The sequence below is a fragment of the Bos javanicus genome, chromosome 22 (genome assembly GCF_032452875.1).
Source record: "Bos javanicus breed banteng chromosome 22, ARS-OSU_banteng_1.0, whole genome shotgun sequence".
NCBI classification, from domain to species: domain Eukaryota; kingdom Metazoa; phylum Chordata; class Mammalia; order Artiodactyla; family Bovidae; genus Bos; species Bos javanicus.
In genome coordinates this window covers 11,428,343-11,453,182 of record NC_083889.1, presented here as the reverse complement: position 1 = coordinate 11,453,182, position 24,840 = coordinate 11,428,343, and the positions used below count along the sequence as shown (strand labels likewise).

General features: G+C 47.7%; 1 protein-coding gene across 1 annotated transcript in view; it reads right to left on the bottom strand.

Annotated features, from left to right (window-relative positions):
* Positions 1-753: 753 nt before the first annotated feature.
* CTDSPL (CTD small phosphatase like) overlaps positions 754-24,840 on the bottom strand; it is a 125,008-nt gene continuing 100,921 nt past the window's right edge. The window contains exons 4-8 of the mRNA XM_061395927.1: positions 19,108-19,209; positions 15,644-15,700; positions 12,187-12,279; positions 8,103-8,288; positions 754-4,416 (exon numbers count right to left, since the gene is read on the bottom strand). Coding sequence (XP_061251911.1) covers positions 4,291-4,416; positions 8,103-8,288; positions 12,187-12,279; positions 15,644-15,700; positions 19,108-19,209 — 564 coding nt within the window. The 3' untranslated portion in view covers positions 754-4,290. The remainder of the gene's footprint in view (positions 4,417-8,102; positions 8,289-12,186; positions 12,280-15,643; positions 15,701-19,107; positions 19,210-24,840) is intronic.

Here is a 24,840-nt window from a genome sequence, read left to right as displayed (position 1 = left end):
CCTGGGCTGACACACACACTGTGCCCTGGGTTTAGATGAACAGACATGCCTGGTAGAACCCTGTATTCCTGTGACAGGACTTCAAAGCATTGTCTCCCAGGCCTCGGTTTTCTCATCCACAGAATGAGGATAAGGCCTGTCTGCTGAGACTGTTGACCCTAGTGTTTTTTTGCTATCTGAATTAGCTATCTTTATGAAGAGACAGTCCTGAGAGTGGCGAGGCTCTGCCCAGGGCTCTGCCTGTACTTCCTAGTGTGTGTGTGGAGGGAGTGAGGGGGCACCCTTGCAGCCCCTTACCTTCCTGCATAGAGGGGCTGGGTTGACGGCCGTGTTTCCTGGATGTCCCAGTGAGAGAAACTGTCTTGGGTATCCTTATTCTCTTCCTGGTCCTTTGCCGTGCTTCACCTGGTCACCAGAGCATCTCAGCTAGGGTACGCAAGGGCTGTGGGTTTAGGTACCACAATGCCTGTGGCTCTGAGGGGGCGGGGTGGGGGCTGTGGTTTCCTCAGGCTGAACTTGGAATCCTTGGGGGAGGATGGTGGGCCAGATTGCTTGTCTGGTCGTAACCCTGGGCAGAGTGGTTATCTAGCTCCCTTGGAGTCAAGGTCCACAGCTCTTGAGATCTTGGCTGTCCTGCTCTCATTGGCCCCTGCTCTTCAGAGACCCAAGGAGCTGGTGTGAGGCTGTGCAGCTGGGAGAGAACAGATAACACAGTGAGGAGAGGCTCTAAGAAGCAGTCCACCCACAGGAGAGTGCGGTTTCACGTATTTATTTTTGGCAGGAAGGAAATCATTGCAAACCTCTTCACTGACAACGCTCGCCCCTGGAAACGTGCACATTCCACATGTAGTATTTCCCCAGTGATGTTTATCACATTCAAATGTCCAACAGAAATCCATGACTACCCAGACACCAGCATCTCCACCCCTTGAGCAGGGCTGTTAGAAGCTCTCTGGAGAATGAACAGCAGCAGACACCATCAGATTTACAGTAAAATAGGAACAGAGGCAGCCAGTGGACTGTGCACAGGTAAAGGCCAGCACTTCAAACCATCCATTCTTCTCGAACCCTGGCGGGCCAGCTGTCCATCACAGCACCTTTAAAGGCAGAGGCACAAACGTACTAGTGTTTGACCATAGGGCTGTGTGGTTCTGGGTTTCATGAGAAAGCCATCTTGAATGCACAGGGCTGTAGAATGTTGCCAGGTTCTAGACTTACAGACTTCCTTTTCATCCCATGCGTTCACACACTGCAACCATGACAAGTCAGTGTCACTATGGCATCCTCCTGTCTCCAAGATCATCTCAGCAAGATGGCACCACGTCAGAGGAGCTTCCCCACCAGCCGTCAGCTACGACGGGTGGTGTTTCTTTTTAGGATACAGATGCATTGCTTACAGCTAATGAGTGAGACCATGGACCAACATGTGGGATTCCAGAGCAATGGAAGACAGAGCAGTAACAACCTCCACTGTGCCTGGGCGCCTCCACTCGAGGCCCAGCCAGAGTCCATGACCCATAGTATCCTGTTCCAGATATTAAAGTGAAAAATAATTGTCCAGGAGACTCTATTTTAACCTGGTACCAAAAGGACCATGGAAACTCAGGAGGTCAGATTTTTCATTTGGCTAAAGAGTTGGGGGTGTTTTGGTAACATGGGAAGTATATGGCACAGAGATAGGTTTCCTTAGGTTTTAAAGCCCACAATCTCATAAAAGGTAATAAGTAAAAACAATACCCGTATTTACCTTAAAAACATAAACCCCAAACATTCATCTCATTTCTTGGCCTTATGTTAGAATTCTATTGCTTCATTTACATGTAGATGATTAAAAATATATATATATCAATATAGATATTTTGATTATATACATAAAGCAGAATCAAGGGTTAAAATAAGAACGGAATTTTGGAGTGGGGTCGAATAAGGTGCACAGAATCCAGAACTCCCCGGAGGGCCTGCTGCCCTCCCGAGACATTCTGTGTCTGTGCTGGCAGGAACTGGGCTCCACCCCCGCCAGCTCTGCACTGGCCCAGTGCTATGGCACTCACGGCCTCGGGAATGACCAGGTGAAGGATCTGGCTCAAGCCTGCCAAGTGTCTTCACTCCATCAGAAGTGGGGCACGATTCCTAGGTTTGATGCCCCTGTAATATTCTAGAATTTCCTCGCTGCCCGCTAGTCCAAGTAAGACCTTGCGATGCCAACAAAGCAGGGAGCACAGGTGAGGGGCCTAAGGCTCTCATCAGGACCGACTTCTGGGTGGATGTCAACACGTGACAGACACTTGACTGCAACATTCAAGACATTTAAGGCAGTGGGTTCATTTAATGACTAGTTTTCTGAATCAAGGTGTATGGCATGTGCAGACCTGCCATATAACTGTCATTTTCTGTGGTCACACTGAGCAAGGGGCTGTTTCTGTGTTAACTGGCGTGTGGATGACTGGAACGCTCAGAGTGTGGGGAGACCTGGTTTCCCCTAAATACTTACTTCTCTCCTGAAAGCACGGCAGTCCGCAGACCAAAGTGCTGTTGGGAGGACGTGATTGGCAGCTGGCTTCACTATTTTGTGAATGAAAGCAGAAAAGAAATTTTACTTTGACACCGCCCCCCCCCCAACCCCGACTGTTTTCCAATCTTCATGGTGCCAGTGGCTCCCACCAGAACTCCAGCCTGACCCATAAAGGACTAAGGCAACGGTGCCAGCATGAAAGGGTTCTTTTTAATTATCTTTAAGAGCAATACTTTATATAGACCATCTTACTATCAAACGAGGATCATGGCACTGCTTAAGAGATCTCACTGGAAAAGGCTGCAAAAGGAGCCCCAGCTCAGGGAGGGGGCCCTTTCTTTCCCTGGCTCTGGGTAATGGGTCCCACATCCAGATGCGTCTCCCCCACCCTCAGCTCAGAAACAGGCTGTGCTTCAAAAGAGAAGCCCAAGAAATGGACTTGGGCTGCATCAGCGTGGTGGCGGCTTGAGGCCACAGGTTCTCCTGAGAGAACACTCAGCTTAGCACAAGCTCTGAGGCTGCCTGCAGTTTGAAAAGGACGCCACACCGATGAGGTGCGCCGGCCCTTTGGTCTTTGTTCCCTTCTGAACCTGTGCGGTGGGCACCAGAGAAGGAACGAAGTCCGCAGTCCTCAGTGGGGTGGGACACCTAGGTTTCTGACCCTGTCCAAGTCTGCAGCTTAGCAGTGAGCAAATTCTGAGCGTAGGCACAGTGGCAAAGAACAGTGTAACAGCCGCTGGTCAATTCCATTTGGTGGCAGCGCGGTAGCAGCAAAGAAAATTCCCGAACAGCTCCATGGGTATCCAGCTTTTGAAAAGGACAGATTTAAAATAAACCAATGAACAGAATTCCTTTTTTAACTATCCAAGGGTTTTAGAGTTTTCTGTAACTGCTCTACCCCCAACGACAACAATAACCAAACCAAAAACATACAGAAGTATGGCAGTCGTGTGGAAGCAGAAGTGACATGATGCCACTTTTCAAGGGGAAAAATGTGACCTCAAGACAAATCTGTCACCATCAGAAATAATACGGAGAATACAAAAGGATCTATCATTGCCTAAAGCGTTGAGCCACACGATTGTGGATACATTCCAAACTGGGTCAGAAATGAAGAAACACACTGATACAGTCACAGGATCTCCTCGTGGGAGCCTGGCCCTGAGGCATGCCACAGGTGGTCAGGGCAGCGCGCCTGTTGGGAGACAGGCTCCTGTGACTCACCCCATCCCCTGCCACCCGCCCCCCTCCCACCTCCCAGGTTTTAGAAAATTGTCATATTCATCTTCTTAGAGAATCTAAGACAATAAAAGACTAAAAGATGTCTGGAAATATGTCGCATAGAAAAATTAACTCTCAGCTTAAAATAACATTCAAAAAGGCACTTCATCCTGTAGGAAAAGATTCTGAGTTGGGTCAGCTCCTCTGAGCTGGGGTAGAAGGGGACAGGCTGTCTGCTTGGAGGGGAGGACAGTTGTAAAAGGAAGTCTGATAGATATCAAGCTTTTTTTTTTTTTCCCATTTTTTTCCTTTTTGGTATGTTTTAAGAAAAGCAAATCCAGTAAAATGCATGTCCCTTTATGAAATTCATTAAAAGAGTTCATTTTAAAATAGTTGTTTCTGTTCTTAAAAAAGAAACCAGGTAGGTATGGCCACATTCGCCCCGTGGCCTGGAGCACGGCGTGTCCTCACTCTCAGCTCCCAGGGGAGCGGAGGCCAGGCGGGTCCCGAGGCTGAGGTTCCAGGGTGCGCAGGCAGGAGGCGGGCAGAGGCCGGGGCTACCTACTGCAGAGTCTGTGCAGCATGCTGTACACGTCGTCCTCCTGGCTCAGGCCCTCGAAGAAGGGGATGAGGTCCAGCAGTTCCGTGTCCGTCATGTCGTCGAACCAGGACTGCACAGGCACCTGGAAGACAGTGCGTGCAGTGGGCAGCAGAGCTGACTTAGGCCTGGGTGCCGCGTCCAGCCTGACTGGTCCCCACACTTCAGTGTTTCAAGATCACCAGCACTATCTTCTTTCTTCTCCCGTCCCAGCTAAAATCAACCTGAATCTATCTGGTTCGGGAGGTGGTTCAGGAAGGCAAAGTTAAGTGTATCCAGTTGGCATGCACTTTCCTGTTTTGTTTTCCTGCTGCATAAAAGGTAGCCAGAACGCAGAATATATAACTACCTTGCGTGTGTGCATACTAAGTTGCTTCAGTCTTCCCGACTCTTTGCGACCCTATGGACTGTAGCCTGCCAGGTTCCTCTGTCCATCAAACACTCCTTCTATTGCATCAAACCACTCCTTGCACCTCAGAGCACTTGCAGTCAGAGGTCACCGATCAGCCACTGACATCTTTGAAGAGAGTAGCCGAGGGCTTCTACTTAGTGTCACTGCACAGCACGGAGACGTGGATTATTGCCTCCCATGCTTCGCAGAGTTCAGTTAAAAGGGCAAGTATAACATCTCAGGACATTCTGAGCCACAGAAAAAGAGAGTCTCCTTCAGTTTTAGATAGAGAGGTGGGGAGGGCTGCTAGAAGGTGGTAGCAAGAGGTGCAAAGAAGAGACATAAAAACAAATTCGGGGAAGCCAAAAATGTTTTTAAAACTAAGATTTTTGACCTTTTTACAAATCTAAAGACTGTTTAGAAATGTAATAGTTCATTGGTGGTTGTGGTTTAGTCGGTAAGTTGCGTCCAATTCTTTGCGACCCCATGGACTGTAGCCCTCCAGACTCCTCTGCCCACGCGATTCTCCAGGCAAGAATACTGGAGCGGGTTGCTATTTCCTTTTCTAGGGGATCTGCCCGACCTAGGGATCGAATCTGCATCTCTTGCATTGCTGGTGGATTCTTTACCAACTGAGCCACCAGGGAAGCCAACAGTTCATTATGTAATTAAAAAAAAAAAAAATCAACAAGCTAAGGAGTAAGCAAAAAATGACTACTCCTAGGGGAAGGGGTGGGAATAGGGGAGAGGGCAGGAATGGACACAAGATTTCTCTGAATGTATCTTTGTTGACAGTTTTGTTTTTAATTTTTAAAAAAATTTTGGCCGCACAGCGAGTCGTGCAGAATCTTCATTCACCGAGCACGGATCAAATCCAAACCTTCCTATGGTGCAAGCGCTTGTGAGTCCTAGCCACTAGCCTGCCAAGGGAGAACCTTTGGTGACAGTTTTGATGCTAAACCATGTAAATGTGTTCCATGACTGAAATGAAATTAAATCAGTCAGGAAAAAAAGCAACAAAAAAATGAACCTTCATGTATATAAGTTTGGTGACATAACCATAGAAAGGATTATTTCAGGTGATTTTGAAACATAGTTTTCTGTTTGTAGAATTGCTCAAAAAAATTCCTAAATGCATTCAATTGTTTTATTGTTAGTAATAATATTAAAACAATGCAATTTTGAAACTGTTAAAACTATACTATAGGATGAATCAAATCTGTAATGATGTTAATAAGGAATCATGAGTTTCAGTGTAAGAGGAGACATAAATACAAAAACAAAAGGAAATTAAATAAAAACTGTTACAATTGAATTGGAAAAACCATTGTGAATTTATGATTTTGTCCTCATTCTATAAATAAAAATAAGTGTATTTTAGCTCTGTCCAGTAGAAAGGACTGGAAGAAAAGGACATCCTAGTAACAATGAGAATCCACCCAAACTGTGGTCTCTAAATACCATTTTCACTCACAGGAACCAGGTTGCATAGAAAAATGGCTGATTACAGGGCTGGAGCAAGAAATGCACAAGATGAGCTTGGAGTATCTTGTTGGGCCAGAAAGCAGGAAGTGATCAAAGACTATTGTTATTTGAAGGAGCATCCACTGGCTATAGGTGAACATTTGAGCATAAAAAGGATAACAGATTAAACTATAACATAAAAAAATCCATAGCTTCATAATGGTACCTAAAAAAATTGGTTACTTCTAGAGATTGCTAGAGCACCATCTCATAACTCTCAAAACAGAAAAAATAAAGAAAAAGAACCAAGACTTTACTCCGATTTCCCTATTCAAACTGAATTGTAGGGTAATCAAGTAATCAATGAGAGTAAATTCAATTAAAAAAAAAAAGAATTCTAGCCAATAGATGCAGAAAGAATGATAGAGTTTAGAAATTACCATTTTGTAATTTCTAATAAAACAGTGGATGTAGGCAAAGATCATCAACAACTGCTCACGTTTTTAGGTGAAAAGTCAATTCAAAAATTGAAAATGGATGGATCAGGCTGATAACACCTGAATCCAAAGGGCAATTAAAAATCTTAAAAGTGGGACAATCTGATGTTATATGCCTCCTGATGTGACGTCACAGTAAGAACACAATACCGAAGCAATGGATGTACCTACCTTGTTTGGATTCTGATTCAAACAATCCAAATAAAAGAAAATATTTCTAGATGATAGGGAAAAGATGAATACAGACTGGATATTAGTGATAATATCAAGAAACTGCTAGTATTATCAGACGTGATAATGGGATAGGATTTATTTTTTTGGTGGTGGTAGGAGGGGCTGTGCTGCACGGCCTGTGGGATCTTAGTTCCCTGACCAGGGATTGAACTCATGCCCCGTACAATGGAAGCACAGAGTCCTAACCACTGGACCGCCAGGGAAGTGCCTGGAATTGAGATGATAAAAAGAATCCTTATCTGTTAGACACATTAGAAAATGCATTATGTTGAATTTAACTCATCAAAAGGAGCATACTTTAATATATTTTGAATGTTTGTTCAGTTAATGATTATACACTAAGTGAACCTAGTTTGAACTCGGTTTTTGGTTATAAGAGGAGCAACATAGTTATGGTCTCAAGGAGAAGATGCTGTATGGGCTTTCACTGAGACTGGGAAGCCTGGGCTTGGGAGAAGCATCCTCTCCAGGGCCTGAGCTGAAGTCTGGTGTGGCGGCCACTGTGGCAGGGTGAGCAGTCTCCAGTAGGGCTGACCTTGCCTCCTGGAAATGAAGGGCCAGCGGCAGGAGGGCGCCTCTCCTGTTCTGAGATGTGCTGCACCCAGAGACTTGGCACTGGGAGCTGCCACGCTCCGGGGAGTTTTATGTAGGAAATGTTCCCATTGTCTACTTTTTAAACATCATTAGGAGGTGGTAAAGCCTGGTAGTCTCATTTGAAAACCTCACTAAAGTGTTTTATTGATTCTTAATACTTCTGTTGAAGAGGTCACCCAGACCTTCTGAATTTACAGGGGTCACGAAGTCCTGGGCAATAGCCAGATCCAGGAGGCCGATGACAGACAAAAACCTTCTCAGTCATGATCCCAAAGATGCTGAGAAGATACAGGCTCACTGAGCACTTACCCAACACAAGCACTGCCACACTTGATCCTCCAACAATCCCATGAATCAGCATGCCTAGAATGCCCATTTGACAGAGAGGGCAACTTTGGCAGAGAGGCTCAGTGAGCATAAATAACAGTCAATGTCATGTAACTGCTCAATGCAAAGCTGGGATTTCACTAAGGAAAAGGCCACGAAACCCCTGCACAGGTGCTTGAAGGTACAGAAGTGGCAAGAGAGCTGCTCTACCTGGCAAGAGAGCTTAGCTGGAGCCCTGAGTCCCTTTGGTCTGGGGCTACTTACTGCATTCTCAGGATGGAAGATGTAGGAGGCAGGAGAATTGTCCACGATGATCACTTTGCTCAGCTCCCGCCCAAGGCGACTCAGGTCTTTCACATAGTTCCCACGATGGAAAACACACGATTCCCGGAAGAGCCGGGCCCGGAACACACCCCAGCGGTCCAGCAGGTCGGCCACAGGGTCTGCGTACTGGGAAGCGGGTGTCATGGTGAAGGCTGGGGGCCTGGAAGAGCTCAGGAGCCCCGACCTCCTGCAGCCAGAGCCACACTACTCTTCTGAAAAGGGACTTATAGAACTGCAGATGTTTCAAGATCCTGGGTATTTCCCTGACACCCTGGATTCTTCCATTTCTCTCACTTCTCATATCGAATCCATCAGAAATTCCTGTCAGTTCCCTCTCCAAAAATATCTCGAATCCACCCATATCTCTCTGTTTATACTGTCACTCCCTTGTCCGGGCCTCTGTAATCTCTGGCCTGCAGAGGAGCCTCCCTTTTCCCCTGGGGCCTCCTTTCCACTCACTCACTCACCTTGCAGCTGTCAGAATGGCCGCTGGAAAACACCCGTCAGACCCTGCGCTGGCTTCCTGCCACACTTGGAATGAAGCCCCACGTCCCTGCCAGATCCCACATGGCTGCAGCTGCCTCTCAGCTCCACCTCAAGTCACTTGAGCCACGCTGGCTTTGCACATGGTCGGGACCTGTGCATCAGTGTCCCCTCGTCCCCTCTGCTGTAACACGCTCTTCCCCACTCTCTGCACACACTTCTTCCATCTCCTCAGTTTTCGGCGCTTGGCTTTCCTCACAACCTTCCCAGCCCTTCTGGACCTTCCTCTGCAGAAACTCTCTGGCCTCACAGCTGCGATCGCCTCCACAGAGCTCACCACTACCCGGGACCACGTTATGGTTCCGTCATCCGTCAGGGCCCCCGGCCTTGCCTGCCGTGTTCCCTATGACATCACCAGCACCTTGGGGTGCCTACCTCTTGGTGCATGTGCTAAGTCGCTTCAGTCTGGTCTGACTCTCTGCGACCGTATGGACTGCAGCCTGCCAGGCTCCCCTGTCCATGGGATTCTCCAGGCAAGAATACTGGAGTGGGTAGGCATTCTCTTCTCCAGGGGATCTTCCCAACCCAGTTTATGTCTTGGCAGATGGGCTCTTCAGCACTAGCGCCACCTCTTGGTAGGGCTCAGTAAATACTAGTTGCATCCGCAAAGCGAAGTGTGGACTTGGGATCTGGCTGGTGCGCACGGGGCCACACTGCCCCCTTGAGGAGCTCTGAGCAGTACCGCCAGCCCAGCCCCTGACTGTCACAGGATGTGCCCAGACAGCACAGCCACTGACTTGGAGCCCAGGAGTTTTAAGGGAGGGAATTAGAGCCCCAGTCACAGCTGGGGTTCATCCTGCTTGGCCATCTCCCATGGCCTGGGGAATTTTCCCCAAAGAACACTGAAAGGGATGAAGAAATAAAGGGGTTGTGTCTGAGGGAAAATCTTCATACAGACTGAGTAGCTGGGGCTGGAGGCAAGAGTGGCAGCTCCAGGCCACGTGAGGCCAGGCCTCAGCACCAAGACCCAAGTGAGGGGCACAGTCAGAGGTCCTTAGGGGCCCAGAGGCTCTGCTGGAGAAGTGGGAAGCACCCGAGGCTGGTGGTGTTGGGAAGGCCAGTGGTGGAACACATAGCACCCCGAGTGCAGAGCAAAGGCTGTCATGGCTGCAGGATGCAGGGCTACAAGCAGCATCCTGGCTCCATGGGTGAGTCCTCTCTTCAGAGACATCCTGATGGAGCAGAGTGCAGGAGGAGGCTGGGTTTCCTGTTGACCAAGGGAGGTGAGCTCAGGGCTCCAGGTGAGGGTAGCGAAGTGCCATGTGGGTCATTTTTAAGCAGCTGACTGTAGCTAATTTCTTCATAATCATTAACAACGGCGGTGGCATACATCTTTCAAGGGAGTGTCCTAGTCTGGGGCTCTTGGCCGTGGGGATGTAAGCTTCACGTGGGCAGGGACCATTTCGTGTTCTCTGCAGTATGCCTAATGCCTAGGACAGTGCCTGACACACAGCAGGTATAAAGGACATACTTGGTGGGTGAGTGAATGAAGGAAAGACACGAGACGGGGAAGTAGACCCTGTGGGGCTCTGACTGTCAGCAGAGGTTGCTCAGGCCCCAGGGAAGCAGGCCAGGAGGTCCTGCACACCAACGGTGCTGGCTGGGGGCTGAGTTCAGGGCCAGGCCCTGGGGAGTGGCTCCCCGTCAGCAGAGCTGTGCACTAGGGAGGAGAGAAGCTGGAAGGCTGCACATTTTTTTTTTTTTTTCTGCCACATGCACTGCATGGCATGCAGAACTTCCCTGACAAGGGATGGAACCTGTGCCCCCTGCGGTGGAAGCGTGGAGTCCAATCCACTGGACCACCACTGAAGTCCCTGGAAGGAAGCACGTGGGGGCTGATTCAGCAAAGGCAGCCTGGGGTAGCAGCGAGAGAAGGGCTGGAGAGACAGATGGAGGGGCAGGTGGGAGCCGTCCAGGAAGAGAGACCGAACAAGGATGTTTAAGCAAGTGCTGGGGATGATGCCAAGAAAGAGTGCTTTCAATTTTGCCAAAAGAAAAAAACAGCTCTCAATCCCCCAGCACAGTGCAACCTTCCTGTTTGTTATTTCTTTGGTTATCACTTCAGGCGCCTCAGCGGCCGAGAGCACTGTCAGAAGAGCCATCGGCACCACAGCAGTAGTGGGTACCATTCATCCGAAAGGGTACCCACTGGGGAAGATGATGTTCTTCCTGAGGCCGCATTCTATTTTCAGCATAAAGAAGACAGCCTGGGGCTCTTGATTCCCTCCCCACTGGCTCAAGCTTTATGGCCTGGTGATGAGCCTGGCAGAATGGCAGAGAGATGGCCAAAACCAGAAATGCCCAGCCCAGCAAAGCAGCATAGCACATCTGGGAACTCAGGGTAAGAGTCCCCAACATTCAGAGGAGGGAGCCTGCATAGAGATGGAACACGGGGGAGGAAGCTGCCTGTGCGTCCTTGGAGCAGGTCTGCAGACAGGCAGACGTCTAACCTGGACTCTGCAGAGCTCATCCTGGGCCCACTGAGGGTCCCTGAGGTGCCCATGGAGACACTCTTGGTGCCACCAACAAATGGATGGCATTGGCCCTGTCAGGGCCAGGGTTGGAGACACGGACATGGCAAAGAGCTCTTTCGAGGAGCAGGGCCGGCCTTCCACACAGTGCAGGCACCTCAGTTCACCTGCGAAAGGACAAACTCACCCACGTGGCGGGAGGCAGTGCTGTGAACCTGCCAGGTCCCTCAAACAGTGGGTAAAGGCAAAGAAACCACTGTGTTTGGTCAGGGCCATTGTAGATGCTGGGTCAGAGACTCAACCAAACTACGGGAGCAAAACATGCGTGGCTTACTTTATCATCATGAATGATTAGAATAAAGAATGAATACCAAGAGCAGTGACCGTGTGACAGTGCCCAGCACGGCACATGGGAGACTCAGCAGGGGCTCCGCAGGCCCTTGCTGAATAGGAGTCGGGCCCTGTGCTAAGCTCCTTCTCGGCATTATTTCATTTGATCCACCCCACGAAGTAGATGGGATCATCCCTATCTCATAGAAGAAACTGAGGCGAGGGAACTGAAGTGACTGGCCTGAGGTCCTGGGGCTCTTTAGGGCAGTCAGAACACTCATGAGGCCTCCGTGGGTGGATGAACCTTTGATGCTTATCCTTCCCTGAAACCTGGGTGAGCTGCTAAGCCAAGTGCACAGAGGCCTCAGCCAGTCACCAGATGAGATGCAGACGCCTGTCTCGGTCACACGGGACACGCCTGTGGTTTCCTGGTCTGTGGACAAGCAGCCTCAGCAGCAGCACGCAGCAACTTTATGGAGCGTTTGTTCCCAGTGCTCCTGTCGCTATGGTAACCCCAAAGCCTTTCAGGCTGGTGCTGTGCACATGGCCTGCATCTACCCCATCTGGGGTGGAAACCTGTCACCATGGAAACTGCTTCCCCCACCTTAACAAAGGGCCGGTTGACAGACAGGGGGCAGGGCTGGAGGGCCTGGGCTCTGAGGGCTGGGGGCGCGACCCACCTTGGCCAGGCTGGCAGTAAAGAGCACACATTCAAACAGCTGTCCCATTCTCTGGAGGAACTCGTCCACGTGTGGCCGCTTCAGCACATACACCTGCAACGGCAGGGACAGCATGCAGGTCAGTCACAGCCGCCGCCGAGGAAGGCCTGGGGCCCCGAGAGCCCTGGGGAGGAAGAATTCCTAAGCCGGTTCCTGGTTCCTGTCTCCTGCCCCCAGGAGGACTGAACGAGGGGCTGTGTAATAATAACATGGCATTGAGGACCAGATACCCCTCACGGTGCACTCCAAGTCAGAGTTTGGAGCGGACTCCCCGCCCAGGGGGGAAAGAGAAGCTGAAATGGTGTGGAGGCTTCTGGGGATTTTCAGAACCAGTGAGTGGAAACGTTGGGCCACGTTCGGGTGACCCAGAGCCTTCATTTCACATATGTTTCATGGGACATGCTCTGGGTCAGGCCGCTTCTAGACAGAGGCCGTGGTCTTGGGTGGTGCTTCTGGTGGAGGTCGGGGCGTGGCCCACTGCCCAGCAGGTCTGGGATTGCTCCGGTGGTTGCCTACTTGATTGGAACCCTTCTCCTGCCAGAAGGCCTGGGCTGGACGCACAGGAGCAGTAGGACTGCGTGAAGGGATTCCTTGTCGGTGTGGGAACCGTCTACTTGACACACAACATTAACTCTGCTTCAGTCTGCTCCAGAAACAGATGCTTCAGGGGATGTGAGGCCAGCCTACTCTTAGCCCCAGCAATCAGGCATCAGAAGCAGCCGCCAAGCACAGCGGGGCAAAGGACCACCTTTGCTAGAGTGGCTGGGCTCTGCCCCCAGCTGGAAGCCTGAAGAGATCTGAGGAAACATGGGAGCGGGGAAAGAAGGCAGAGCTGGCGAGAGGAGGCAGAGAAGGTGGGAGGAGGGAAGAACTAATTAAAACTTGAATAAATTTCACTTGAAATTAGCCATTTCCCTAAAATAATTCAAACTTGTTAAAATTCAGTTCGACTCATATTCCTTCAGTTCCAGCTCTGGCCTCAGCCTGAAGTGGTTACAAACGTGAGGGAAAACACAGGCCTTGCCCTTGAAGAGCTCACAGTCTAGAGCAGACATTCAGAAAAACAGATCAAAATAAACATGCATAATGAAAGCTGCAGCATAAGGATAAATTAGTGATGATAAACTTCCCTCTCAAGGGGAGGGAATCACAAAAGGGAACATTTGGCCTGGACCTTGAAGGATGAATAGGAGTTCACCAGGCTGATAAGGATGAGAAGTGAGCTTCCAGGCAGAGAAATTAGTTTGAGCATGAGACCTTGCCTGAAAACACTTGGGGTATTGGAGAATGGCCAGAGCTCTGCTGACCAGCCCTTCAGAGGCAGAGATAAAAGAGGGGGAGATGGGGATAGAAAAGGTTGAAGATGTAGTGTAAAAGGCAGGTCGAGGTGAGTATGCATGGGTTGTGAACGGCAGATGGAGCAGGCTGGATACCCTACAGGAGGAGGGGCAGAGGGGAACGGGGTTCTGCTCCATACAGAGGAAGAGCTGCTGACAGAGGAGTTTACACAGGTGGAGGTCTTGGTGGGAAGCTTGTGGCTGAGGGAAAGGGCATGTGGAGGGAGGGGCCAGAGGAGCAGGATGGCCAGGATGGGTGCTCTGCGGAGTGGAGAGGCCTGTGGGTAGGGTGTGGCTGCAGTAGCTCCAGGCCTACCCTCTGCCCAGGAGGCTGCTAGGTGCTAGGAATGGGTGCGGCCTGTGATCTGCAGTCTCCTTCGGGATGCTGCTTGGAAAGCAAGTGTTGCTACATGCAAAAGGCAGGAGAATGGTCTGGGGACTATGGCGTTGGTGCCTCTGACAGAGAGGAGGGTCCTGGGCCCAGAGGCTGGCGTCCAGGCCCGCGTCCGCGTGCAAGTAACCGAGAATAGGCCCCTTGGGACCTGCACAGCCTATCCTGGATTACTTGAACGAGGCCACGGCCTTCGCCAGGGCCTTGGTCCTCCTCTGGGCGCCTGTGGCTTCATTCCCTCAGGAGAATGAGTTTTTGATCCCAGCTCTGGAGTGTCTACCACCAGGTGAATCATAGCACAGTCTGGAGGGCTGGAGGAGCTGGGCAGCTTCTTTGAGAATGGGCTGGCCACAGCAAGTCAGGTCCTGAGGGCCATGCTCACAGTCATGAGGAATTAAGGGATTCATTTCTCTCCTAATTTCTGTCATGCCAGTGGACAGCTTCTCCTTCATCCCATTATCTTGTCACACGAGCCAAGATAATAAACGTGGAAGCCTTAACTGCTTCTCAGATGCAGAGTTAATTCTGTGGATGCTTCGGCAAATGTTAAATGCCCAAGTGCCTGCCATTCTGGCTCCCTGATGGCTTTCCAAAGCATGAAGTGTGGAAACACCAGGGACGGGCTGCTGGCAGGACCTCCTGGCAGGGGGGGAGGGAGGGACTTGAGTACCCGGCAAAGAGCCCTGTGTCAGGAACAGGAGACTGGAGCTCTCATTTCGACTCGTCCTATTGTATGACCTTGATCCAACCCTCTCTGTGGCTGAGCCTCACTTTCCCCATGTGGACAGTGAGGTAGCTGGACCCGTTGACTCCCAAGGCCCCACCAGCTCTGACACCCTGCATTCAAGGGCCAAAGAGACTACCGACATCTCCAAGGAAAGACCCTTGACCCTGTTATGACTCAAGCACCAAGGGTGAGTTTTCCTCCTGGGATATAAACACACCAGGCCACAGGCTCTCCCTTTAGATCTTGGGGTTGACAAAGAAGATGACTGGGGCATTTCTGTGGAAAACCTACAATGTCTTCCCATAGTGTTTCCAATATTTCATAAGTGAAACTATTCCTAGAGGAGCTTCATGCAATAAAAAGGAATAAGGGGAAATAAAATATTGGAACAAAGATGCATGCCAACTGACTAGGGCATCTTTATTCAAAGCTTCCTGCTGATCCAAAAATGCACACCCTTCCTCCTTTCCCTTTTGGGTTGGGCTTTCCTAAATATTAACAGAACATGATTCAGGAGTGACAAGGTCAGTCTGGAGTGGCTGGCAATCTTTGACAGTCTTTGCTGAGAATCTACTGTAAAGTCAGTGACTTGTGACATTTCCCTGTTGCCTGCTAGGAGAGTAGCTAAAGCAATTACATAGCGAAGTTAATTAGACCATCAAGCTAGGCCAGTGGGGGATATGGAAGCTTCTAAAAGTCTGCATCAAATCAAAGAACTATTTGAACCTGCAACCACATCTAATATTTACAAATAGATTATAGCTTCCCTTATAAACGAAGCATAAAATTCATCCAAGTGAAAAAAAAAAAGCAGAAAATCACTGAATTTTTAATAAAGTCTGCCTCCTACTGATTCAGGAACAAAATGATTACTGAAAGGGGAATTTAGAAATACAGTTCATAGAAAATGTAATTACTAAAAAAAATGCTAACTGAAACTCAGATTTAGCTTTGATTTCTTACCTGATGTATAGTTCCATCAATTTCAACAGGAACAATAAAATCAGCATTACTAATAGGCTGGAGAAAGAAGAAACTATAATTAATATGTCTGAAAGAACAAAATAAAACTGGAAACTTTAGCACCAAAAAAGCTTGCCTGGACTAATGTTTTTATTATGGGACAAAACAGTTCAGGGGGACATTGGAGCATGCTTCGGTTCCTCAAAATAAACATAAGCAGGAAAGAATATTATTTTCTGTTCTGAATATTGTTACATTTTCAGCATCTTTATTACCTGCCTGGCCCCAACCACAGAGTGCTGCACCCAGCTTGGAAACGAGGCTTCTCCAACCCTGGGCTCTTGCCTAGAGTGGCAGGAACCACTGCTGGCCACCAGGGGGAGGAGGCGAGCGCCTGACAGCCCTAGAGGACAGTGCTTGTTTAGTTGCTATGGCGTGTCAGACTCTCTGTGGTTGTAGGCTCCTCTGTCCATGGATTCCCCAGGCAAGAATACTGGAGTGGGTTGCCATTTCCTTCTTTAGGGGATCTTCTCGACTCAGGGATAGAACCTGCATCTCCTGCATTGCGGGCAGATCCTTTACCACGGAGCCATCTGGTAAGTTGCACAAATACAGACATGCTCAACACATGGGCCCAAAGTGGGGCCACTGGATATATGGGGTGAGGTCAGAGGCCACAGACCACGACCTTGGGCAGGCTCTTTATCCTCTGGACCTTGGTTTCTCCTGTCTTCCACAGTTAGAGCAATGGGTCTAATGAGTGCCCATGGCTCCATCCAGCCCTGCGCGTCAGTGATTTCCAGCCTTGCCTGGCCGTCTCCTGCCCTGGAGGTGGGGGGGGTGGAGTGGGTGGGAGAGCCACCACACCTTAGACTGTTCTGCACTGTGTGATACAATACCTAGCACAGTCACAAACATCTGCATATTTAAAGTAACCCCACACTCAGTGACACTTGAAACTCAAATGTGATTCTTCAGCAGTCACTATATTCTCAACGACCGACTTGCATACAGTTCTAAATGGAATTCCACAAATCAAGTGGAAATGAACAGGCCCAAGAGAATCATGAGATCACAAACCCTTGGGATAAGGAAGAGAGGACTAGAAGGAGGGAGACTGGGTGTGATGGTCCCTGGGCAGGGGCAGGGGGTAGAGAGTCTCTGGTGAGAATGTGAACTAAAGTCTGCCTTTAAGTCCATTACTGTACCCACACATTGTTCTTTAAGATATACACTGAAAAACTGTGGAAAATACTGGGTCACAGAACCAGTACTAAGTAGAGCACTTGAGCCTTAAGCTTACAGTTTCTTCACTGCTTTGGTTGGAAGGTCACGGATGAGCTTGGTATTTTATAATTTCACAACTAAAATACAGAATGAGCCGAGAAAACAAAAAGCTGAAGGAAGAAGTTCTCATAAGGTCTATTCCACAAAGTATATGTAACAAGGGGGCCAAAGCCAGGGCTGTGAACATGTGTCTCTGGGTCTGTGTGCTCTATAGTTTCAAGGAGAGAAGTTCTTAGCTTTCAGGTTCTCAAAGGGCTTTGGGATGCCCAGAACCTTAAAAATCATACAATATTCTGCTTGAAGATGCAGGCAGCTCAGGGAGGGAAGAAATGAAGACATGTTATTCACATCACCTGTGTATCAATGCCCTCTGAGCAGGCCCTGGAAACACCAGGGCCTCCCAAGGCTCCCTCTCTGGAGCCACGAGCCCTCAGTAACCTTGGGCAGTCTGGCTGGTGATGCCCATGCTCCCAGAGCTGCTTGCAAGGAAGCTGGCTATGCTGTGATGACAACTGACCCTTGCCCTAAAGGCCTTTGCTCCTCAGGGACGTGAGAAAGTCCTGAGCATCCTGCCCACAGGGGAGGAAAAGCTTCCAATGCAGTTCACAGTTGAGTTGGGATATAAGGTCACTGAATCCTTGGGATCAATCCTGGGAAGGCCCATGTGAGGCTGTGGAATGAGTGGTACCCATATGCTCCAGTGGTCAGCCAGGCCATTTCTCACTGCCAGGAGGGTGTGTGGCCCCTCCTCCACACTCCCAAGGACTCCAGGACAACTGCCTGGCCCTGACCTGTCAAGGAGGATTCTGTTTAGTGAGAAGCAGGCCCAAAGAGGGATGTTTCTGGCAGAAAGGTCTGCAGGAAAATTTGATAGCTCTCTTGCACTTCCCATACCGCCATCAAGGAGTGACTGGCTGGTGTCAGACACACCCTTCATCTCAGGTGGTGCTTTCAGGTCTTCCAGCAAAGTCAGCAGGGTCATGGGCCGGTGGTAGACAGAGGAAAATGGTCTAACTGGCCAGCAACAGGAGGGCAGTTCCATTACCGGAAACATCCCAAGGAAAACAGGACCAGGACCCCATACGCTTTCTGCTTCTCCCCCAACGCACCAATCCCCTATTCTCAAACTTTTTCATCATTTGCTCATTTCAAACAACTTTAAAAATTGGAAAAATGATTAATTAACTCATTTCTTAGGAGTACAGCCATTGCTGTTCCTCCCTGGAGGCCCAAGCTTCCCAGGTGGCACAGTAGTAAAGAATCTGCCTGAAATGCAGGAGGCCTAAGAGACACTGGTTCGATCCCTGGGTCAGGAAGATCCCCTGGAGGAGGAAATGGCAACCCACTCCAGTATTCTTGCCTGGAGAATTCCACGGACAGAAGAGTCTGGAGGGCTACAGTTCCTGTGGCTGCAAAGAGACATGACTGAGCACATACACACATACATGGAGGCCCTTGGGTAGTTTGTAATTTTGGCTGCTATTCTGGTGGGGAGATGGAGAGGGAGGCGTGAGGGAGGTGACGGAAGTCAGACTGTGATGCTCACGCTGAGCGTACTGCAGCCCCTGGCCTTCAGGAGGGAGGGCATGCAGGTGGATACACACTTAGCCATGAAGCTAAGGAAAAACTCCAGCAAACTCTTGTCATGAAAACCATTAAGATAAATGACTGAATCTGTTCAGATGCCGTAACTCTGAAAGTCTTCTTCAGAGCTGGGCATCTTCCAAAACTTGGTCTGGGAAAATTTCCAGGATAGTCAGTTGCTTGCTAGTTTTCAACTGTGTCTCCCCTTGTCATTCCCCATATAACCTGCAGCTCGCACAGTGCTCAGTTACTCAGACAAACACACAGCGGTGTCCTGGGGCACTGCCTGCCTCGTGCCACCTGGAAAGTATTTCTGCGGGGGGCAGAGTGCTGGAAAACTTAAACTGCATAAGAATGAGGTCTCAGGGATATTGGCAGCCCAGTGGATTTTTTTCCTCCCAAACTAATTATGTTAATATTCAACTACTCGAGTTAATGTTCACCTGAGTTAATAACCAACTGTTACTGGGATTTTATGAACAGTGAAGTCATATGCCAACAAACCACAAGCTTACATCTTTTTAGTTTTCCATTTTCCAATACAATTGTAGCCAAATCACAAAGATCACTGATCGTTTTTTATGTTGATTTACCTTAAATGAACTGTGCACCAATGTTTCATCTAAATCGATGACCACACATTTCTTTCCATAGTCAAGCACCGTTACCTCTGGAAGGAGGTATTTAGCTGGTGGCTAAAGTCGGGGGAAAAAAAAATCAATATTATTACCTTTATATAAAAGATCAACCAATTCCCTTATTATTGTGTTACACTATGACAGTGAGGTTAGAAATGAAACCAAACATTTAAATGTCTGGTTAGGTGCATCATGGAATTTTATTAAAAACAATAGGAAGAAGTAGCTTACAACTGAAGTTTTACCAAACAAATACTGTGCCACTGTCTGAACAGCTATGATGAGGGCCTGGGCTTTGGAACCAGACAAAGCTTGGCTGGAATATCCGCTCTCTTTCATCAGCTCTGTTTCTTGGCTCTGAGTTGGGAGAATAATACTTACCATAAAAGGTTGTTATCAGCTATAATTGAACTAAAACATCCAGCATTCTGCCTGGCACATGTGTGGTAGCTATTGCTATTATTAAAACGGACAATATGAAAATGAATGTTCAATTATAACAGCTATTCTAACCATGCACCCCATGTTCTGGGGTCCTATTTCATTTTAAACTCACTATGGTATGTAAGTATATTTTAGAGCTATACTGGACCATAGTATTTTTTTAAGTGACTGAAATTCTGAAAAACCTTTAAGAGGAACTATAGAACCACCAGCAAAATGCAATCCAAAGTGAAAACTGAAAGTCGCTCAGTTGTGTCCAACTCTTTGTGAGCCCACCCATGGCCTATACAATCCATGGAACTCTCCAGGCCAGAATGCTGGAGTGGGTAGCCGTTCCCTTCTCCAGGAGAACTTCCCAACCCAGGGATCAAACCCAGGTCTCCCGCATTGTAGGCAGATTCTTTACCAGCTGAGCCACCAGGGAAGCCCAGCAATCCACAGTGACCTCCAGTAACAGGAAACAGAACTAAGACTGGCCCACACGCAGTGCCCTGTGCTGTGCGTGCCCCGCTGTGGTACAACACGGGGTGAAGGTGGCGCTCCATCCCTTTAGTCTGTCCCTGGCAGTCACACTTGAATTCACATGCTGTGTGTTAACCAGAAAACCCACTGATATGTCTTTGTAGTAGCTGACAATCTTACGGTAAAGAGGTCATAAGAGTTAAGAAAATGCTGGATATCTTTAGCCAATCTCAATTTTTGACTTAGAGTATTTATTTCTTGGGCCTTGCTTCAGTTTAGAAACAATTTTAAGCATTTCAGTTTACTCTCTGGCATATTCACTACCCAATATTAACTAGCTAATTTTCTGTCCTGGAGGAAGGTCAGACTCTGTTCTGGAGTTAATGTAAAACAAAACAACCAGAAAATCTCTATCTGCCCCAAGCCACTGAAGAATGGACAAATTAGCTTATCAAATAAAACAAGAAGAAAGAAAAGTAATCTAGAAGTATTTCCTTTCAAATGGCTTTCTTTCTTTCTCTCTTTTTGGTTCAAGTTGAACATTAGTCAAGGAATTTGTTTTAATTTTGGACTTCAGCTGGTTCAATAGTGAATGTAACACAGGCGGTCAACAGGTTAGGTAAATTTGCAAATGCAGTGATTATCTTGGCTGGAGGGCTTGTGGGGTTGAGCAGGATGAGCCCTGTGTGGAGACAGGAGCGTTTCTAACGCCAGGGGCTCTCTCTTTGAGTGTGTGCGCTTCATTCTCTCCAACATCACCCAGGAGAAAAGGCCCTTATGGCCTCCCAACTCCTTTGGCGCTAACGAATGCTCACAGGCAGAATCCTCGACGGCGTGGCTCTGGGAAAGACGTGTCTTAGACCTTGGGTGTGGGATCCAGGGTCATGGAAAGGACTCTGCCCTTCATTTCAAATCAGCAAGCGACTTTTATATTTTAAAAAATGAAAATAAACCATGGGAATTTCTTGGAAGTCCAGTGGTTAAGACTCAGTGCTTTCACTGCTGGGGCCTGGGTTCAATCCCCGGTCAGGGAACTAAGACCCTGTATGTTGTGTGGCATGGTCAAAACAAACAAACAAACAAAAAACCCCCCTGCAAAACTTGCAAGAAGTTCTGTATCAAAAAGAGATTTAAAAAGGTATGGTGTAATGAGCCCAATAAATGAACGTAATATAGAGAACTGGGGTTATTTCTGTTGTGTGGACCATAGCAGAAAACATACTTGCAACGAAAATAAAAATTTTTTTTTAAATTTTCTATTTCATAATTATGTAATAAAAACACATTCTGATTGTAAAGAATATAGACACATAAAACACAAGTATTCCCTCTTCCATATCCCCCATTCCTTTCCCCAGGTGTCCCCCTTCTTAGTTTGGTGTGTATCTGCCTAGACCTTTTTCTATGCATTTATAGACTAAAACAACATTTTAACTTTATGTAATTGCCAGCCTGGAAAATAAAGATCTAGAACTTCTATCCCGAGCATATCTGAAAACATCAAAGATCTGCCAAAAGTGGCTCAGTTATTTTCCAAGCTCAAGAATAAAAATTACTTTCTTTGCAGATTTAACCCACACTTTACAAGCATTCTTTGAATTACCAGTAAGGAAAAAGCCTCCCCATATTATTTTAAGAGAGAAAAGAGTGAGTGGGGTGAGAGGCATAATAAGCAAGCTATTGATTTATCATTTGTGCTGCAGAGAACAAGGCCAGGCTGGGGCCATGCACTGTGCGGGGCGGGTGGGGGGTGGAGTTTCGTTAATCCTCAGCCTGGTTCCTAAATGCACGCAGCTTCCCAGAAAGCTCGGCTTTAGATTAATGCCAATTCTTCAGACCATGGGTAAGAATTCTCCTGGACAGCTGCTGTGTCCTCGGAACGTGCAAGGACGCTAGATACCTGCAGGAGTGTTCTGTGACTTCAGTGACCTGCTCAGGTGATGCTTGAATCATTAACTAAAAAATGTCCTGAGGCAAATTTTCCCTCAGACCATCATAAAGCAGAAGAATAGGAGAAACACCAAGCATATAAAAAAGGAGCTTTTTCTGAACACGATGATTTGTTCCAAAGCATGGGTGGGCATGGCCAGGGGGTGGGAATAGGGGCAAGAAATCATGGGAGGTGAGGCAGAGGCTAGGTCTGGGGAGGGCACTCACACCAGTGATCTTCCTGGGAGTGGAAGTGAAAGTCCTGTCTTGGTCATGGACTGGCAGCAGGAATAGCTGATCTAAGGTACTCACCCCATAGCACACTCTCACAAACCTTACAAATGCAGTGCCTCTTCTTGGGACACGGATGGTGGTCTGTGCATTTGAGGTTTCAGGCGCTAAGTCTGCACACTGTCCCCCACCATCCCCACGCCTCCAAGCTAAGGGCAGAGTCTCAGGGCTGTGGGCAAAGGGGACTCGACACCACCTCTAATGAGAGGAACTGCTCTGCTTATATGCTTTTCACAAGGTTTGCTGTTTATTAAAGGCTTCTTAAGCCAACAGCATAGAAACTTAACTGTTAGAAAACAACTTTCTCCTCTTCTCTTTCAACATTTTTATGGCTCAGCTGCACTGTCTCGCTGGTGCGGTTGGTCTGTTATTCCAGCAAGAGCGTGGAACTATGGGGTCAGGTCTACACTGGGGCCAAAGCATTGAGTGCTCACGTTCAGCCTTACCACCAAACTTTACTGTTTCCCAAACTGTTCTCTGCTTTTTTCCTTACGCTTCGGTACCTGACCTTTACCGGACAGACCATGAGGGCCTCAAACCCCAGCTCCCAATTGGGAGTCAAATGTTACTAAGCGGCACGTTGAAAACCAAGTCCAGACAGAGATATCACTTCCAGTAGGTGTACAAAAGATGGGTTACTCAGGACATGATGCGGGGACAACTGACTTGCCATTTGGAAAAGCAAATAAAGCTGGACCTGGGTTACGTGGAAAAGCAAACAAGGGTGAATTTCGACTTCACACCTTACATCAACATAATCCAGATGGATCGAAGATTTAAGTGTGATAATGAAATTGTTAAAACACTAGGAGAAGATGTGGGTCACAGTCATAGAGTGGGGAGATCTTTCTAAGCATGATGTAAAGTTCAGAAGCCATAAAAGATTTCCCTATACAAAATTAAACTTCTTTGTGGCCAAAATGATTATGGACAAGGCCGAAAGATATATCATAAATTTAGAGGAGAGTGCTAATTTCCCTGAAATTTGAAAAGATAACAGTATAAATGAATAGGGAAGGAGAAATACACATGTACAATAAACTTGTGAAAAGATGTTCATATTCATTCAGGAAGAAATACCAATTAAAGCAATAAATCGATACCATTCTTTACTTTTAGATCAGCAAAGATTAAAGTATTTCCTAACTACCATTTTTGATAAGGGAATGGACTCTTGGTGGGAATTTAAACTAGGTTTTTAGAGGATAAATTGCCTTTAATCTACCAAAAATATACAGTATACCCTTTGACCTAGTATTTCCACAACTAGGAACTGATCGCCTAGATACTATCACTCAGGTGCACAAACACACAAGCACAAGAATATTTATTTTTAAGAGCACAGAAGTGGAAACCAAGTAAATGCCATCAACTACATGTAAAACAACGAGGCAGCTTGCTATGGACTAATATCTGGAAAGATATTCAAGGTATCCTGCTAAAAGCGAAAACAATTTGTAATACTCTCGCTTGTTTAAAGATGCTTGTGTTGATTTAGAAAGTTTGGTATACAGAAAATACTAGTATACTAGTTTCTAATATACAACAAATACTAGAAGGGTATTCTAAGGAGTGAGATCAAGTTGGGGGATTTTCTTTTCTATTTTAATCTTTCAGTATTTTTTTTAAACCATGACTTTGAATAATGAAAAAATATGAATGAGGGCTTCCCTGGGGGCTCAGTGGTAAAGAATCTGTTTGCCAACGCGGGAGACACGGGTTTGATGCCTGATCTGGGATGACCCCACATGCTGTGGAGCAACTAAGCCTGTCTACCACAACTTCTGAGCCTGTGTTCCAGCGCCCGTGCTCTGAAACAAGAGAAGCCACAGCAATGAGAAGCCGGCACACTGAAAACAGAGAGCAGCACTGCTTGCTGCAAGTAGAGAGAAGTCTGCACAAATAAATAAAAATTAAAAAGCATGAATGAAAAACTGAATAATGAAAAAATGAGCTGAGTAAAAAACAAAAACAAAATCAAAAGATCCAACCTGCACATATAAACTACAGCATGTGAATAACAAAAGGAGGACTTGTGAAGTGAGCAGCAGCGATGGGCCTCCAGTTGGACCTCCTCTGGGCACCTACAGGCTCAGGGGCACCTTTGTCTTCATGGGCTGGACAAAGCTTTTACAGGGCATGAGGACTTGGTTTGGAGGCTCAGTACAAACCTGACTTCTGATCCTGTGGGGCAGTGCTCCAAGCTCTCAGGGCTCTCAGTACTAACCACTGCCCTTTCTGGGCCACAGGGCAGTGTTACTGTTTATGGAACCTGCAACTTTGACAGGTAGGTGCAGATTTTGCAGGGGACCCCAAGGCTCGAATCCTTTGGCAAAGCTGGCCTCCAGTTGGGCTTGGGTTCAGCCTTGCCTGCTAAACAGCCAGCAGAGGTCACATGGTATCCATCAGTGGACCTGCTTTTCTGGAGGTGATCATTCAAAGATGTGAGTTACTTTGGGTAGGCTTTGTTTTCCTGCAAAGTATTTCAGATGCGTAAAGCCTGACCCAGTGTCTCACATGTAGGGAAGGTCTGCAGTTTACCGACATAACACTGAGCTAAAT